A 19,681-nucleotide genomic window follows, 5' to 3' on the forward strand; every position below is an offset into this window, starting at 1 on the left:
GGTACTTATAAAACATAAGAATATAAAGAATAAGAGATCAAATTATATCGTAATTATTTATTAATATAATTATTATACTAGCATTTATAACATTAAACCAAACTGCCCATAAAAGCTATTGCTAATTTTAGTTATTTAGTTTAAGTTGGAAATTATAAAGTAAGATGCTATGAGAAGTTTTTACATCATGTGGAGATGAATTAAAAGTAAAATATCCATTCTGCCACATCAAAATTACAAGAGGGGATAACTCTCCAGAATCATTTACAATATCCATGATAAATCATCAGGCAAATCATAAAAGTAGAATATGGAAAGAAACTGTCAGAGAAGATGTTACCCATATTTTTTTTCCCTCTTCCTCTGACCACCATTGAAAGTGAGGCTTTATTTAGTATTATAACTGTCCAGTAAATCGATCACAGGAGCAATCCTATAGTTGATAATATAAATGAATCATTGTTCCTTAACTGTAATGACAAACTTCTAAAATTTATTGTATTGAGAATATAAAATTGGAGTAATCATGACTTTTAAATAACATGCAATATTTAATCTTTTATTCAAGCAGTTTATTCTCTGATAGTGATATTCAACTTTTGCCTCAGCTTTGACTGAATATTAATTTTAATCTCAGGTTAAGATTCATTTATTGCACAATAGTATAGTTGTAAGCAACTATACTCTCCAAAATTAAAAAAAATTCACTGATTAATTCATCAGTCTCAAAATATTAGTTTGGTTCTATATTATGTTCCAATCACTGTATTAGGAGATAGATTGGCTTATATTTCTGACCTGATGAAGTACTTAAATTCCTAGTATTATGAGATTCTCAATGTTTTATTAATATATTTTGCACTAGCTTTTAGCAGTGTACTGTCCCATGGTAAGCACTCACATATGCTATATTTGTTGGATAAATAATTGCATTAGTAGTCTTAACTACAGTTCACTTAAATATTTTATAAGCATATTTTCCATATTGTGTGAATTATTCATGTATAAAATTTGAATGGACCAAGAATTTAGGAAAAACTTCCAGCTCATCATGAAAACTCTTCCTCCAGTTTGACAATAATGGAACTTGATTCCATTGAGGACTGTAATTGAACCCACTGGAACCCATCTTCCTATAATCTCTCTATAAGTGTATTTATAATATTGTTCACAAGAATATAATTAGAAAATTCTGAAAAATGTCTTACTGAAAGTTGAGCACAATATTTAATGCATCTACTTCACTTTCCTGTCAAAGAATCAAAACAAGAAATGGGTTGATTTGAAATGAATTACTCTTGTTGCAGCAAGTTATGAAGCTTCTTGGTCAGCTTGATTTTAAAAATAAAATTCCAAAGCTTAAAAAAAATGTTTAATTCTTTACATGAAAATATTATTGAGCTGCTGCTGCTGCTGCTAAGTCGCTTCAGTCATGTCTGACTCTGTGCAACCCATAGACAGCAACCCGCCAGGTTCTTCTGTCCCTGTGATTCTCCAGGCAAGAATACTGGAGTGGGTTGCCATTTTCTTCTCCAGTGCATGCATGCATGCTAAAAAGTTGCTTCAGTCGTGTCCGACTCTGTGCGACCCCATGGACAGCAGCCCACCAGGCTCCCCTGTCCACGGGATTCTTTAGGCAAAAATACTGGAGTGGGTTGCCATTTCCTTTTCCAATTATTGAGTTACTAACAAATAACAACTCCTACACTCACTGAAACTTTAGAATCTAAACATTCTCCATGATTCCATAAAAGCTAATCTTTGATAGTTTTGTTGCAGTCTCAGCTTCTAATATTATCATTTGTCTGACTGAAACGTAATGAAAACACAGAGTTCAAGTAGTCTGTTATATTCCATCACCACTTTATCTTTTTCACAGTTATTTTTAGTCAATATTGATTTTTGTCCTTTGCTATTTGAGAACATTTGTGGTAGAGATAAAGATGAATTGCATTTTCACCTTTTCTTTCTGCCTGTTCAACAATGTAACACTTTAGTCACAAGAAGATAACCTGTTCTTTCTTTGTCCATTCTGTTCTGAACATGGCTAAATAATCATTTGGTTGCCCTTACTATAATGCACAAACCTTATGACTTTTTAGTATTAGGTTCTTGGCATTATTCTTACCAGTGTTTTGGTGGTGTGACAGTATAAAAATAGCTCTGTTAATTTACTGGAAACATAAATGTATATATGAAAACAAATATGTACACACATACATACCTATGCACATATTTTTATTATCAACTTTTATAGAGTTTTATTATGATTATTTTCCATGTCTTCATAATATTATGCTTTCTGCATATGGGAGGGTTTTGGCATATAATTTTTGAAACATAAGTTTAAAAATAATTTAGCTTCTGCTATTTTCTAACTGAATGTTTGCATATTTACATAAATATTTGCATCCCATATATTTCATAAGATATAGGAGAAATTTCCAAAATTATTAATAAAAAGGAATAATTTGCTTTTAGAAAATAAAGAGATTGTGAAAAGTTTCAAAAATACCTGTTGTCACTCAGATTTAAGACTCTCAGTTTCTGCATCTGTCCAATTTCTTCAGGAAGAAATTCCAGCTTATTGGAGCGTAGAGACATGACTGTTACATTCTTACAGCTTCCAATCTACAGGTAACAAAAAAAGCAAAGGATCACAGTGTAAACTATTCTATATTAACATTTATAATTTATGAGGTGATTTGATTGACTTATAGATTTCCTTATCACTTCTAAGACTCAATATGTGCAGTTTAATTTTTTATGTGTATCTTTAAAATATGTTTAAAATATATTATATAATATATTCCTTTAGATATTAGGGCAATGTGTATCTCATATTCTTATACGTGTTAAAAAGGAATAATTTTCCTTTAAATTTTATGATTAGAATAGTTGTCCAAAAAAAAGAATACTTGTCAGCTTCATTGTTTTCATAAATCCCTTTTTTGTCTATCCAAATAAACACTAATAATATTGTTTATAAAAGATCAATATACTAAAAAATGAAGTCTTATTGACATTTCCTTTGCAAAATTAGTTTAACTTCACATTACAATGGTACTTTTGTTTTTATTTATAACTTTTGTCTCTAAGACAATGATATATGGATTACTGCTTCTGATTATGAAAGCATTTAATAGAAAATGTTAAATTTAAAATATACTTCACAGTTTTTTCTTGACACGAATAAATGAACGTCCTGTTTGGAGATGAATGCTAATGAACCCTTTTGGTGGATCCTGAAGTTAAATAATATTATGCAACATGATACTTTAAAAAACTTATTTACATTAAAACTTTCACTTAGAAATGGAAATATAATTATCTCCAAATTTATTTAAAAACTGTTCTTAAAAGCAAAATATACAAATTGTTTGCATGAATTTATTTTATTACAATTTTTGGCAAGCAATGTTTAAGTCAAATGCATTTCCTTGGTCAAATATAAGAGCTTATCCCTTGTTATTTTAAAAAGAATGATTAACAAATATATAACTCCTATGCGCATTCACAGCTCAACTCATGAAGCTACACTGCTAATGCACCTGCTAAAATTTATATCCCAAACAGAGTCATTAAAAATTAATTAATAGAAACAAGTTTATTCCTTACTTCTCTGGGCAGTTCTGGAAGAAAGTTCTCATCGACTGCTAACGTTCGAAGACTGTGAAGGTAGCCAATAGTAGAAGGTAGAGACTCCAGTTCATTACAGCTACAGTCAAATTCTTCTAATAAAGATAAACTGAAAAGTTAAATACATTAGTTAGACATTCTAAAAGGTCAGATGGCAAAAAAATTCTGAAAAGCCCACATATTAAAATTCACCAACAAAAGTTATTTATGTAGTGCTGCTTAATATTATGTAAGTTAATTTATCAGTTCAACTAAATGGTTCAATATATCTTAATAAGTGGCTCAATTTGGTAAAATAAATATGGTTCATTTTTCTCCTTTCTTAATTCACTTGTCATTTAACTGAGCCTGAGAATAACAAAAAGTTTTGTCTGCTTTTATACAACTTCCGTTCAGTTCAGTCGCTCAGTCATGTCCGACTCTTTGCGACCCCATGAATCGCAGCACACCAGGCCTGCCTGTCCATCACCAACTCCCGGAGTTCACTCAAACTGATGTCCATCGAGTCGGTGATGCCATCCAGCCATCTCATCCTCTGTCGTCCCCTTCTCCTCCTGCCCCCAATCCCTCCCAGCATCAGAGTCTTTTCCAATGAGTCAACTCTTCGCATGAGGTGGCCAGAGTACTGGAGTTTCAGCTTTAACATCATTCCTTCCAAAGAACACCCAGGACTGATCTCCTCTAGAATGGACTTAGGTGTCTCTTATAGTTAGATGCTCATAATGTATACCCTTAGAATGAATGCATATAAGTACATGGGCAGGTAAAAGGTACAGATGGCAGATACACGAAAGAGAAGATAAAGGGGGGCAAAATATTAACAATGAAACCACTGATTGGGTGCAAAATATTTTACTAAGCATTTTAGAGATAGAAGTAACTATTTTCCTTAAAGAAACTCTATCAAATGTCTATTGTTTTAAACCTCTCTTATATATAAGGAAATAGAGGCATAAAGAGGCTAAGCCACTAGCCCAAGGCCACACAAAAGTATGAAAGCTAGTACCTAAATGCAGACAGTGTGACTCCACTGTATCTTCTTGCCTCTCCTCCTGTGCCTTTCAGTAACAGATGCTACAGACAGGGTACATTTCAGCCTCCATATGTGTATTGGTTACTTCACAAAGTATTTTAAAAAGTGGTAAACTCTATATAATGATCCAGACTTTTGGTGTCTTTTGAAAAATAAGGATGATCTGCCAGTACTGGACCTTTATTCTCCCATGACAAGTAAAGAAACCAGTATAACGGCAGCTGCCTTCAAACAAGCACAGTTCTCCAATTTGCAAGATCCCCACCACTCCAAACTTAGCCCACTTTACCCCAAATCTACACAAAGGAATCCCATGAATACACATTCAAGCTATCACAAGGGAACAAGACATTTCATTGCTTAGTTTGAGACAGTTGGGAAAGAAAGAGGGCCTGGCACAGAGTAAGCGCTAGCATATTTAAGTTTCCTTTGATTGCAATATTATTACACTGTTACTACCATTCATATCATTGCTTTGCTGTAACAGGAAGGAACCCTCAAAGGTAATGGTCTCACCACTGTAAAGGGAAGAATGAATTAGAAGTAGTCAGAATAAGCCTGTAGAATCCTCTTCCTTTTTCTTTATCTTGGAACTAGCTGGCTTGAAGGTAATTTATTCCCATCATTTAGTTAATGAGTAGACACAGAAATTAAGCATTTGAGTTTTAAGTTAGAATGGATTTGTGTTCCAGCTCTGTCACTTATTAGATGTAGGATCTTGGATATCAAAATTAAAACAAGGGTCAGAGCTCAAAAATCAAAGCTGATTTTATTTATTGCCAGGCAAGGGAACATTCCCTGCTTATACTCAGAAGAAATTCACTTAGTAGTGCTCTGGGGCGGGGTGGGGGGGTAAGTCGGTGCCAAAAGGGGGTGGCAACAGGGTGTCATGATGATCATGCTCTTTAAAAATGAAAAATTTGCATTATGGAGAAGGTAGAATAAGTTCACAAGTCTGTGTACAATTGGGTAAATCAAGCCCTATATTATCCATGGGAAGGGAAGAATCTAATTCAGTCAAGTCCAGCCTGACCCTGATCAGGGTAACTCATGATTCATGGTTTTTAACAGCTTCAACTGGTTAGAACCCAGAAGTGGGGAAGCACAGCATTGAGCTGTGAATAATAGCTCTGGTGTGCATGCTCAGTCCTGTCCAATGCATGTTCAGTCATGTCCAACTCTGTGCGACCCCATGGACTGTAGCCACCAGGCTCCTCTATTCATGGGGTTCTCCAGGCAAGAATACTGGAATGGATTGCCATTTCCTCCAAGGGGTCTTCCCAACCTGATACAGGGATCAAACATGGTCCTCCTGTGTCTCCTGCATTGGCAGCTGGTTTATTTACCACTGAGCCAACTGGTAAATGAATAATAGCTCTAGAGTTCAGTTCAGTTCAGTCACTCAGTCTTGTCTGACTGAGACCCCACACGGTAGCAGGCCAGGCTTCCCTGTCTGTCACCAAATCTTGGAGCTTGCTCAAACTCATTTCCATCGAGTCAGTGATGCCATTCAACCATCACATCCTCTTTTGTCCCCTTCTCCTCCTTCCTTCAATCTTTTGAGTCTTTTCTAATGAGTCAGTTCTTTGCATAACGTGGCCAAAGTATAGGAGCTTCAGCTTCAGCATCAGTCCTACCAGTGAATAGGACTGATTTCCTTTAGAATGGATTGGTTTACTTCCTTGCAAGCGAAGGGACTCTCAAGAGTTTTCTCCAACACCACAAGGCAAAAGCATCAATTCTTCGGCACTCAACTTTCTTTATAATCCAAATCTCACATCCATACATGACTACTGGAAAAGCCATAGCTTTGACTAGACAGACCTTTGTCAGCAAGGTAATGTCTCTGCTTTCTAATATGCTGTCTAGGTTGGTCATAACTTTTCTTCCAAGGAGCATGTGTCTTTTAATTTTATGGCTGCAGTCACAATCTATAGTGATTTTGAAGCCCCTGAAATAAAGTCTCTCAATGTTTCCATTGTTCCCCCACCTATTTGCCATGAAGTGATAGGAGCAGATGCCATGATCTTAGTTTTCTGAATGTTGAGCTTTAAGCCAACTTTTTCACTCTCCTCTTTCACTTTCATCATGAGGTTCTTTAGTTCTTCTTTGCTTTCTGCCATAAGAGTGGTGTCATCTGTGTATCTGAGGTTAGTGATATCTCTCCCAGCATTTGTTAATTCAGCTTGTACTTCATCCAGCCTGGAATTTCACATGATGTATTCTGCATACTAGTTAAATAAGCAGGGTGACAATATAGAGCCTTGAGGTACTCTTTTTCCAATTTGGAATCACTTTGTTGTTCCATGTCCGGTTCTGACTGTTGCTTCTTGATGTGCATACAGATATCTCCGGAGGCAGGTAAGGTGGTGGTTCATGTACTGTTGAAGCCAGCTTGGAGAATTTGAGTATTACTTTAAATTTTGTAGGGAAAATCACTAGACCATTCAGGTATGACCTAAATCAAATCCCTTATGATTATACAGTGAAAGTGACAAATAGATTCAAGGGATTAGATCTGATAAACAGAGTGCCTGAAGAACAATAGATGCAGGTGTGTGACATTGTACAGGAGGCAGTGATCAAGAACATCCTCAAGAAAAAAAAATGCATAAAGGCAAAATGGTTGTCTGAGGAGGCCTTACAAATAGCTGAGAAAAGAAGATAAGTGAAAGGCAAAGGAGAAAAGGGAAGATATACCCATCTGAGAACAGAGTTTCAGAGAGTAGCAAGGAGAGATAAGAAAGCCTTCCTTAGTGATCAATGCAAAGAAATAGAGGAAAACAATAGATTGAGAAAGATTAGAGATCTCTTGGATAAAATCAGAAATACCAAGGGAACATTTCATGCAAAGATGAGCACAATAAAGGACAACAATGGTATGGACCTAACAGAAGCAGAAGATATTGAGAAGAGGTGGCAAGAATACACAGAAGGACTATACAGAAGAGATCTTCATGAACCAGATAACCATTATGGTGTCATCACTCACCTAGAGTCCAGCATCTTGGAATGTGAAGTCAAGTAGGCCTTAGGAAGCGTCACTACGAACAAAGCTAGTGGAGGTGATGGAATTCCAGTTGAGCTATTTCAAATCCTAAAAGATGATGCTGTGGAAGTGCTGCACTCAATATGCCAGCAAATTTGGAAAACTCAACAGTGGCCACAGGACTAGAAAAGTTCAGTTTTCATTCCAATTCCAAAGAAAGGCAATGCCAAAGAATGTTCAAACTACTGCACAATTGCACTCACCTCACACACTAGCAAAGTAATGCTCAGGATTTGTTAAATGCTCAGGATTTGTTAAACAGCATTAGTCTTCCAACAACATGGCTCAAATTCCAATTACCTTGGGATATCAGTTGTGAAAGTGTTAGTCGCTCAGTTGTGTGTGACTCTTTGCGACTCCATGGAGTTTAGCTCATGGACTGTAGCCCATGGACTATAGCCTTCCAGGCATGGAATTTTCTAGGCAAGAATACTAGAGTGGGTAGCCATTCCCTTATCCAGGAGATCTTTCTGAACCAGGGATTAAACTTGGTTCTTCTGCATTGAAGGCAGATTCTTTACTGTCTGAGACACTAGGGAAGGTCTATATTAACTGTGAATAACTACATGAAGTAAAAGCTTTGCTGCTAACTCTTCAGCCCATAGATCACAATGTAAATAACAGACGTGCATCATGATCAGGGATGAGTCTCATTACTCTTTTCAGTCTGTCACTGATCAGCCTCTGTGCATCTGCTGTTCAGTTCACATATGGACAGTAAATCCTGTAGTTGTGTTGCCTTCTTGTCAATCAGTTGTGAAGAGATACTATTGGCACCAAAATTTAACATTTAAAGCACTACTCCTGTTGGGTAATGCTCTTGGTCATCTTATTTTTCTTGGGGATTTAAATGAAAATGTTAAAATTTGCTTTCCATCACCGAGAACAATTTCATTAATCCAACTGGTGGACCAAGTAGCTATTTCAATTTTGAAAGCCTATTATCTTACACACATTTTGGAATAAGTTTTGATGCTACAACTGGAGATCAGACAGTTTCTTTGGCAGAGTTTTAGAAGACATATGACATAAAGCGTTCAACTGAAAATATGCAAGCATCATGGGAGGAAGTAACAGGACGTAATATGGATGCAGTATAGCAGAAACTTTCAGCACAATGTGCAAATAACACTGTAGGATTTGAGCTGAACATATATGGGATTATAGAAGAAACAGCTGACTATGGGAATGCTGCCTGCCATTATTCAAGAGCCTTCAGATCTGCTGCCAGAGGAGCTTAGTGAAGCAAAACTTGTTGACATCAAGGAGGAAAGTGGTTGTAATGAAAAGGATGATGTCCCAGAGGAAGTGACCCTGGCAATAAACTTTACATTAAAGAAACTCCTAGAGATATTTCATGGTATTGAAAACACAAAAGATAGAAGTCTGGAAGCTGCTCCAAGCTTAAAAAGGTGATGACATTTCGTTGATGCTTAGAAAAGATGTCCACTCTGAATTATGACTCACACAATGAAAACAAGGCAAGTACTGTTCAAAGTAATTTTGATAGGTTTTTTCACAAAAAATCACTTTAATTCTTAATGCTCCTAATGTTTACAGTGATGGTACATTAAATACATGTTGGTTTTATTATTTTTCCATTTTTCCAATACATTGATAACCAAGAGTAACAGTATTTGATGTTTTGAATGCTATGGTTTTTCCAGTAGTCATGTATGGATGTGAGAGTTGGACTGTGAAGAAGGCTGAGCGCCGAAGAATTGATGCTTTTGAACTGTGGTGTTGGAGAAGACTCTTGAGAGTCCCTTGGACTGCAAGGAGATCCAACCAGTCCATTCTGAAGGAGATCAGCCCTGGGATTTCTTTGGAAGGAATGATGCTAAAGCTGAAACTCCAGTACTTTGGCCACCTCATGCGAAGAGTTGACTCATTGGAAAAGACTCTGATGCTGGGAGGGATTGGGGGCAGGAGGAGAAGGGGACAACAGAGGATGAGATGGCTGGATGGCATCACTGACTCGATGGACATGAGTTTGAGTGAACTTCGGGAGTTGGTGATGGACAGGGAGGCCTGGCGTGCTGCAATTCACGGGGCCGCAAAGAGTCGGACACGACTAAGCGACTGAACTGAACTGAAAGATCTTTCATGAAAACTATCATAATTTTCCCCATTGATTAAAAAGATTATTTTGTACAGTTTCAGTGCATGGTTGTTTCATAGTCCCCAAGACAATGTAAAGTGAGCACTTCCTGAAATAAAAAGGTAACATTTTTACTGGATCATGGGCTATGTTGAATTAATAATTTATACCCTGAAATTATTTTACACCTTTGTGTTACAAAGAAAACTATTAGGTGCAAAACACACATCCTTCAATTATCTCTGAAATTCAAAGGATTAAAACTCAAAATATAACATTCCAACTGACTTTATTGATGGTTGTCCTGCTATAAATCACCTAAAGTATTTTATTACAGGATCCTGAGTACAGTTGTACCATATTACTCACATGATCACTGGTGTCCAAAAGATAGACCAAAATAAGTGAAATGAGTCTGACAGAGAAAGACAAAGATTGTATGATTGCACTTGTATGTGAAATTTAAAAATAAGCAAAAAAGTGAAAAAAATAACCAAGCTCATAGATACACGAGCAAATTGGTGTTTACCAGAGGAGAAGGCAATGGCAACCCACTCCAGTACTCTTGCCTGGAAAATCCCATGGACAGAGGAGCCTGGTAGGCTGCAGTCCATGGGGTCGCTAAGAGTTGGATATGACTGAGCGACTTCACTTTCACTTTTCACTTTCATGCATTGGAGAAGGAAATGGCAACCCACTCCAGTGGTCTTGCCTGGAGAATCCCAGGTATGGGGGAGCCTGGTGGGCTGCCGTCTATGGGGTCACACAGAGTCAGACACGACTGAAGTGACTTAGCAGCAGCAGCAGCAGCAGAGGTGGGGTTAGGCAAGTGGGAAAAATGGGTGAAAGTGATCAAAAGGAACCAACTTTGAGTTATGAGATAAATAAGTCATGTGCCGTTGGTTAGTTGCTAAGTCATATCTCTTTTGTGCCCCCATGGACTGTAAGCTGCCAGGCTCCCCTATCCATGGGATTCTCCAGGCAAGAATACTGGAGTGGGTTCCCATCCTCTCCTCTGAGAGATCTTCCGGACCAGGGATTGAACCTGTGCATCCTATGGCTCCTGCACTGCAGGCAGATTCTTTACTGTTGAGCCACCAGGGAATTGTAACTATGTATGGTGACAAATGTTAACTAGAGTTAATGTGGTAACCATTATGCAGTATATACAAATATCAAATCATCCTGTAGCACACCAAAACTGCATTATCGTTTGTGTATAAAAAAGACAAAAACCTATCTTTTTAAAGAAGTTTTTCTATTGTCTATAATAGTGCACATTGAAAGTAAAAACAAGCTATAAAGAAGTGTAGAATACTTGAAAAAAGTGCTTTCCAGGGAATTCCCTGGTGGTCCAGTGGTTAGGACTTCATATTTTCACTGCAAGGGTATGGGTTCAACCCCTGACTGGGGAACCAAGATCCCACAAACAGCATCACCAAAAAACCCAAACAAACAAAATACAAAGCAGTACTTCCCAATCTTTTGTGTGCATATGGATCCCCAGGCGAACTTGTTAAAATGCAGACTCGGATGTAATGATTTGGAATGGGGCCTAGATTCTGTGTTTGTAACAAGCTCCTGGGTAATATAGAAGTTTCTGGTCCTGGGACCACACATTTTTAAAGTCCTTTGCTAATATTTCAAGGATAACATGAAACACACACACAAAATATGTCAATGACAGCTAAAATCCATGTATACATATTACAAGAGTTATGTTGGTAAAATTTTGCCTTAGACCACATGTCAGTACTAGTGACAGTATTGGAGGCAGTAATGCTTGATGTTAAACAACAATACTGACTTAGTTTTCTAAAACTATTCTCTAAATCTAAAACTACTTTGTTCTCTAGTTCGGTCTCCATGAATTTGTCTTGGATGAGAAAATGTTGCCCTTCTCAGGGTATCATTTGAAGTTATTATTAACCCTTAATTACTGAGCTAATGAGGAAAAGGGATTGTCACTATATTACATAGATAATGCATAATTTCACTTTAACTTCATGTATGACCATTAGAAACCATCAGATGCCATTAAATCTTTTATTTTGTAGGTGGTAATAAACATAAAAGTAAATGACTTTGGGCTTTACTTTCTTAGTTCACTTTTAACTCAATAGAGGTAACGTTGGAAATGTGAAAAATGTTGAGACAGGCTTGCATAGTCGCTTAATAGTTGAGTGCACTTCATCTACTTTTTAATCCCTGTGTTCTCATCTATAAAATTGATTTATAATGCCTGCTGCATGGAGTATCAGGGATGATTCAAGGTATGCTACCCTGCTAGCACGGGGATGCCAAGGTGGTGCTAGTGGTAAAGAACTTGCCTGCCAATGCAGGAGACATAAGAGACTTGGGTTCAATCCCTGGGTTGGAAAGATACCCTGGAGGAGGGCACGACAACCCACTCTAGTATCCTTGCCTGGAGAATCTCATAGACAGAGGAGCCTGGCAGGCTACAGTCCACCGGGGTGCAAATAGTTGGACACGACTGAAGCGACTCAGCATGCATGCACCTTGCTAGCACACTGATTTTGGACTTCTCAGCTTTCAGAACTTAGAGTATTAAATGTCCGCTGTTTTAGCCACTCATGTATGGTTATTTTGTTATGTCAGTCTGAGCAGAATAATGCATTATTCCATCATCATATGTAATATATATATAATGACAATGCATTATTATATTTTGTTCATAAGTATTTAACATTTTCTTTTTAAGAACTAGATATTTCACTCATGTTATATTACTAATCCTCACACAGATAAACATAAGCAAGGATCAATAAAGAAATGTCTTTTTGCTTATTATTGTTGATTACTATTATGATTTGTTGAAGGCTATCTAACATTAAGTCTGACAATAATATCTGAGATGTATTATTACTTCCCTTTTACAGATGAGAAAACTGCAGCTCTGAGATGTGATTTGACATGCCCAAGGTCAATTAGTTAATGAAAGGAGAACCCTGTGAAGGGATTAAACATATTCAAGACATGTTATCAACCATTAAGGAGTGCATATTCTAGTTGGGAAGGCATATTATATTTGAAAATTATAAATTATAAATTTGATATTATAATTGAGAAGTTAAATGATAATACAAAAGGTAAATAAAAGACCAACATAAGAAATGGAAAAATATCACATTAGTGTTCTCTAACTTGTGTAAAGAGTTCCCTAAACTTATTTGTCCATGAAGCTTATTTTTATGTCATACCTATTAAAATCTCAAGTAATGACTGTTTTGAGGAATTAAATTTAGAAAATGCTGGTTCATTTAGTAGGTATACTGAGCTTTGAATTTAGAGGAAGCTGCAGTGGTCTAGGTGGGCAGAAGGAAAAGAATTAAGTAGCAAAACAAGTAAACATATTTTTTGAGCCCAAATACCCCCAATTTGATTTGTCAATAGCTCTTTACCTTATTAGATTTTATTTTTAAGAAGCATTTATTTAACATGTGAGTACTTCCCATTTAATTCTCACAACATTCTCATGAGGTAGGCATTATTATGATTTCTGTTTTACTGAGGAGGAATCTAAGGCTATAAACCCACTAGTACATTGAAAAGCCAGACTTTGGACCCAAAAGGTCTGGCTCCAGAGCCAAAGCAGCCAACCATTATGCAAGCTTGTTTAAGGGAGCTTTGTTTTAAACCAGCATCACAATGGAATAGGGTTTGAGAAGACAGTTATCTGATAGCTGTTTAAGAAGCTGAATCCAAACGTTGGTTCTTAAACTTTAGCATGCATCAGAAACCCTGGAACATCTTGTTAACACAGATTGCTGGTCTGATATTCAGAGTTTCTGATTCAATAGATCTGAGATTGTCTCTGAGAATTTTCACTTCTAACAAGTTGCCAGTTGGAGTTGATGATGTTGGTCAGAGGACCACATATTGAGAATCACCAGTCTACACGAGACTATGGAAAGAATTGAATACTAGTGTGAAGGAATTTAGGTTTTATCAAATGAAGTGTGTGTGTGTGTGTGTGTGTGTGTGTGTGTGCTCTCTAAGTTTTTGACTAGAATAACTTTACATCTTAAGAAGTACACTGCGGATTCAATAAAAGGAAATCTCCTGTTTACTCTATTGCCCAGCCCCCAAGTTCTCCTCCCAAAGTCACGTACATTTCCAGTTCCTTGTGTATCTTTCTATGATTAGAGAATACAGGGAAGCACAGTTTTTAGCATTCAGGTACATAGAATGCTTATTTTCTTGTCATAGCAGTCTAGTAAGTGGACTACCGGAATTTACCATCTAGGGTATTAATGTTATATAAACTAAACATCTAGATCAAACAATTAGAATTTTAGACATAGGTGGAAACTACAAATGAAGAAACTAAGCCACTGAGAATTTAAATAACTTGTCCAAGTTCACATAGTTAAGTGGCGTAGCGAGGGATCACACCCATGCTGTTGGATTCTAAAGCCAGTGCTCCTTGCATCATCCCTCAGCAGTCATGGGCCCACAGGAAAGAAGTGATTTATCTAGCTTTGCATAGTTATTAAATTTTATGATTCCGGTCTTTCTCTTTGACCATACGCTATGATGGAATGACTTTTTAAAATATCCATTCAAGTTTTTGAGCTTTCATTGTTTTTCTCTAAAACTACAAAGCTAACAGAGAGAAGGCTTAGTGCAGTTACTCTTTCTATGGAAGATCCTTTGCCCTTAGAGCACTGGAGCTCTTCAATGATTAAATATTGCAAAATATGTGACTCAACTATCTCATATATTAAGAAGCATCATAGGTCAATTAACAGTTTAACTTTGAGATCTGATAACTTCTCTCAGCCTTTGTTTCTGCATCTGTTAATGGGGAGAAAACAATACACATTGAATAGTATTGATGGGGTTTTTAAATAAGAATACATGTAAAGCACCAAACATGGTATCTGGCACAATGTGAACACAAACAAAAAGTTGTTTATTACTATTGTCATTGCACATTCAGTTCTTAGAATGGCTGGAACTCCTAGGCACAACTTAAGATTTGACAACAAAAATAACCAATTTTACAAGTCATTTGGCACAAAAGTCATGGAATCTATTTCAGCTGTGAAAAACAGCCGAATTCTTTCAGCAATTTTTACTAGTTGGACTATTAAAAATTACCAAAGATAAGTTTAATCTATGAAACATTCTATATGCAGAATGAGAATATTTTTGCTCACTGCAGCTGATCTTAACATGTTGGTGAGCAGAGTTCTAGATAGAATGTCTCATAATAAAATAAGACTGAAACTCTGAAACTGAAACTCTAACCCTTTGGCCACCTGATGCAAAAGGGTGATGGCCACCTGAGGCTGACTCATTAGAAAAGACCCTGATGCTGGGAAAGATTGAAGGCAGGAGGAGAAGGGGATGACAGAAGATGAGCTGATTGGATGGCATCACTGCCTCAATGGACATGAGGTTGAGCAAACTCCCAGAGATAGTGAAGGACAGGGAAGACTGGTGTGATGCAGTCCATAGGTTGCAGGAGGCAGACACAACTGAGTGACTGAACAAAAATAACTTCCACCATTTACAAAATACTTTCTGCATGTGACCTGGGGTGACATTAAATAGTATTCTAATAGAATTTATCTCTAACCTTGAGCTAAACCTCTGATCTGTCAGTTCTGAATTCCCTAGAGAAAGCAATGCCAATGTATCATTATTATTTTTACTTCACGAAGGTGTACTATAAAAGTTTAGATTTGGCTTACGTTTTGCCCAAGTGCTCCATTGAAGTTAGAATGTAAGTGAGGAAATGGCTGTCATAATTTTACCAACCAAAAAATGTACTGTAGAACTGAAATCTTAAAAATTTTTCAATTTAGGACCATTTTACTCTTAACAATCATTGGTAACCCTAAAGTACTTTTGTTTATATGGTTTATATCTATTGGTATCTATCATATTATAAATTAAAAAATGCATTTAAAAATATTTATTATTCAGTCTTAAATAACAATAATAAATCCATGACATGTTACTGGAGGTGACATATTTTTATAAAAGTATCTATATTTCCAAAACAAAAACATTTAGTGAGAAGAGTGATGTTGCTTTATTTTTTCAAATCTCTCCAATGTTTAGATTAATAGCAGGTAATTGGATTCCCATATCTGCTTACAATTCAATATGCTGTTGTATATTATTCTGTTTAAGTTTTATATATATATATATATATATTCCAATCTCACACAGATATGTAGTTGGAAAAGGGAAGGAGGAGTATTTTCACAGTCTCTTTGAATAATTGTGACTATTCTTTGATACTATACCAAAACTCAACAAGTGGTGGTTTTTTAGGGGATACAGTAATTGCAATATGGAATCTAAAATACATCAGTGAACTTTTCTTACTCTTCATAGCAACACATTAACATCAACTAATCCTTTTGCACTTTGAATGAGTCTATTTCTCATGTGTGACTTTGTAGCTCATGCATTGGTCATGGAAAATGTTGCTTTATAGAAATAAACAGATTTTCCAAATGTTGATGCATTTCACAGACAACCTCAATAAATCACATTCATTATCACACCAGTGATATCAGAAAAGCCTTTAAATGTATGGAAGCCGTCAAACTTACAGTGGAAGATACACATTTTTCAAAATTCCAACTTTTGCTTGATAGCTCAAATTTCACTGTTGGCAACAAATACTGTCAGTTGTTGTCCTTGAAGTAACAAAGCTCACTTTGTTCATTTTTGAGAAAATGTCTGCCAAATACCCAAGTCTGACTAACCACAGTTTGTCAGTCATTCTTCCTTTTTTAAAAAATAGGCTTTAATTTATAGCCATTTAAGGTTCACAGCAAAACTGAGCAGAAGGTAGAGATTTCTCATATGTTTCCTACTGCTTTTTTTATTCTCCTTTTTATAGTCCATTTCCCTAACACTTCCATTCACGGCTTTATATAAATATCAAAACATCGAATTGTAGACTTTAAATATATGCAGTTTATTGTACCTCAATCATGTCTAATAAAACTGTTTTTTTAAAAAAGCTTTCTCCCCACCCCAAGTATACCCAAATCTATTAAAATGTGGATTTATATAATTCTTCACATGAAATGTGGGACAAGATTCCTATAAAATGGCCTTACATAATTTTAGAATGAAGACAGCTTATGGATTTCTCACTTTACACAAGTTGTAAACAAAATAATTCCAATGAAACATTGATAATAGCATACATACATTTCTTCAAGAACTGTAAATCAAACATTAATGACAACATAAAATTACAATTGAAACACTTTCAGATAAATGGAATATATTTTTTTCTTAAAAGGGAACAACGATCTTTTACCTTGAAGCTTTTTATGCAAGCTAAAACATGTTTATAAACATGTTTATTTACTTAAATCTAAAAATACATAAAGTTTCTATAAATATCAAGTTCTACTAACAGTGTAATGGTAACGTATACATAATGCAGATCTTATAAAAATTGATTTGATTTTGTAAGACATTCAAGTGAAGTTAGAGCTGCTACTCAGTCAAAAGCATCCAAATTAGTAGTATCTGGAAAATTACAGGCAATGATATAATTGATGGTCTGGGTAATCACTTTGCTTGTGAAAGGGCAATGGTCAAGTATTTCTTATCATGTTATATAGTTGGGTGTCAATGTAATGTTCACATATAAAACTAAACTGATATACACAAATATATAAGTAAATAAAATGTGGTCTAAAACGAGTTTAAATATGAACAAAATTGTTGAGATCTCCAGTGGAAAATGTGTTAAAGTAGAAAACTCAATATATTCTTTTGTCTCTGGCTTTAGAGAAGCAAACTGGTGTGAAACTTTGGCACTTACTTTCCGATTGTATTGGGTAGCATCGTAAGTTGATTGTCATCTACTTTTAGAGTAGTTAGTTTTTTCAACAACCCTAAAACAGAGAAGATGTATTAGTACAGAAGAACAGATTACTGACAGAAACTACAATATATAAAGTACAATATACATCGCAATATAATTGTGATGAATGTTTGTCATGCTAAATGGCTGCACTCTGCTTTTATCAACCTACAAACATATTCGCATGTCTAGTTCTGACCTTCCAGTTGCAAAAACTTCGCTTACATCAGTGGGAGTTCAAGTACAATGATGGAGACAATAAAGAAAAATAGGGTTCCAAAGAAACCTGAATTGGTGGTACTACTACCACATTTTCCTTATCTATTATACAGCAAACGGACGAGATGAAATTTTTCAAGCCAGCTGTGATTCAATATTTAATTAACTCATAAGCACTAATAACTAACATTCCTGTTGTGATACAACTTGAAAACAAATCTGAATTAAACCTGAATGGGTACTGAAGTACTGCAGTGTAGTGGTTATAATTATGGACTTGGAAAATAACAACATATAACTTCATACTCTTTCACTTACCATAAATCCTTGACTGGGATCAGTAGTAAACACAAAACCCTCAGTTTTTAATATATCAAGCAGAACTGGCTAATAATTGACATTCTAACTATTCATATTTCTCTAATTTATGCCCTTCATAAACTTCCTGCTTTATCTACTCCTATTCTCAGGGTATTAATGAGCAAATACTGCAGAGTAATAGAAGAACAGCTTCCTTTACCCAGCCATAACAGAACCCAGAGTATCAATATGGCCTAAATAGCCAAAATCCAAGACAAAGCATTAACAGTGGCTGATTTTGGCTCTACATATGTTTTGCAGAAAACTTGTTCTGACAGATACAGCAGGTTCCTTGGTCAAATGTGTTTCTGCTGCTGCTGCTGCTAAGTCGCTTCAGTCGTGTCTGACTCTGCGCGACCCCATAGATCGCAGCCAACCAGGCTCCCCCATCCCTGGGATTCTCCAGGCAAGAACACTGGAGTGGGTTGCCATTTCCTTCTCCAGTGCATTAAAGTGAAAAGTGAAAGTGAAGTCATTCAGTCATATCCAACTCTTAGCGACCCCATGGACTGCAGCCTACCAGGCTCCTCCGTCCATGGGATTTGGGAAATGCTAAATTAAACAAAATCAACCATATTTCTTTAATGAAAAATGTTAAGGAACTTTTAATATACTAATGTAGCAGGGTGACTCTAAAGTTATTGTGGAACTTCTGTGTGTATGCAGAGTATCTTACACAGTGGTGTTTCACAAACATGCTCTGAGAAGTGCTGTTACAGCTCATACCTACCAACCTCAAGTATTTTCAGCATAGCTTAAAGGCAAAAAGTAACTGACAAGAAGTCAGAAATAAAGCTGTTGTTGCATTTGAAGTTTCAGTATGCTCAATTACATAGTCTATCAAAGCACGCAGAATCTCTAGTGAAGAGAAATGTCATCACTATCAGACTGCTGTGAGAAAATACCTAAAATATTTGGAGATTAATACATCAGCTTGTGCCCTTATGATACACAGCTGAAAACAGTCACCTGGGAAAGAGGACAGTTCTCACTGGGGTAATTTATCTCTGAAATTTGAACACCCACTGCCTATTCATCTATGCTCAAAGGGTGACTGAATCACTTTAAGCTTCTCTACTGTATATGTAAAAAGCCATCAACCTTGGAAATATAAAAGAACTCTTGAGCTTGCTCATCAATTGTGAAAAGAAAACACAGGACCATGAATTACAACTAAATTCTTTATGAGCTGTAGTTGTGATCAAACTACTGTCCCTGCCCACAGGTGGAGCCAGAGGAGGGCTAACGGTTTCCACGTCACTTGGCTGGGTTACGAGAAGTTTTGCATTGGATTACAGAAGGCTGTGCAAACACCTTGAAGCCAGGTTGCCAAACAGTCTTTAAGAGAATCACAGTCCCCAGATCTGAAGTAGTGGTGTGAAAATCTTGAGGCAGGATAGGAATTAAGGT

General features: G+C 36.2%; 1 protein-coding gene across 1 annotated transcript in view; it reads right to left on the reverse strand.

Moving 5' to 3' along the window:
* The window catches only part of LRRC7 (leucine rich repeat containing 7), a 492,466-nt gene that overhangs the window by 121,566 nt on the left and 351,219 nt on the right, over positions 1 to 19,681 (reverse strand). Inside the window, exons 10-12 of the mRNA XM_052637059.1 lie at positions 17,651 to 17,723; positions 3,619 to 3,748; positions 2,516 to 2,631 (exon numbers count right to left, since the gene is read on the reverse strand). Of these exons, the coding sequence (XP_052493019.1) occupies positions 2,516 to 2,631; positions 3,619 to 3,748; positions 17,651 to 17,723 (319 nt within the window). The remainder of the gene's footprint in view (positions 1 to 2,515; positions 2,632 to 3,618; positions 3,749 to 17,650; positions 17,724 to 19,681) is intronic.

This window comes from Budorcas taxicolor, chromosome 3, assembly GCF_023091745.1.
Source record: "Budorcas taxicolor isolate Tak-1 chromosome 3, Takin1.1, whole genome shotgun sequence".
Taxonomy (NCBI): domain Eukaryota; kingdom Metazoa; phylum Chordata; class Mammalia; order Artiodactyla; family Bovidae; genus Budorcas; species Budorcas taxicolor.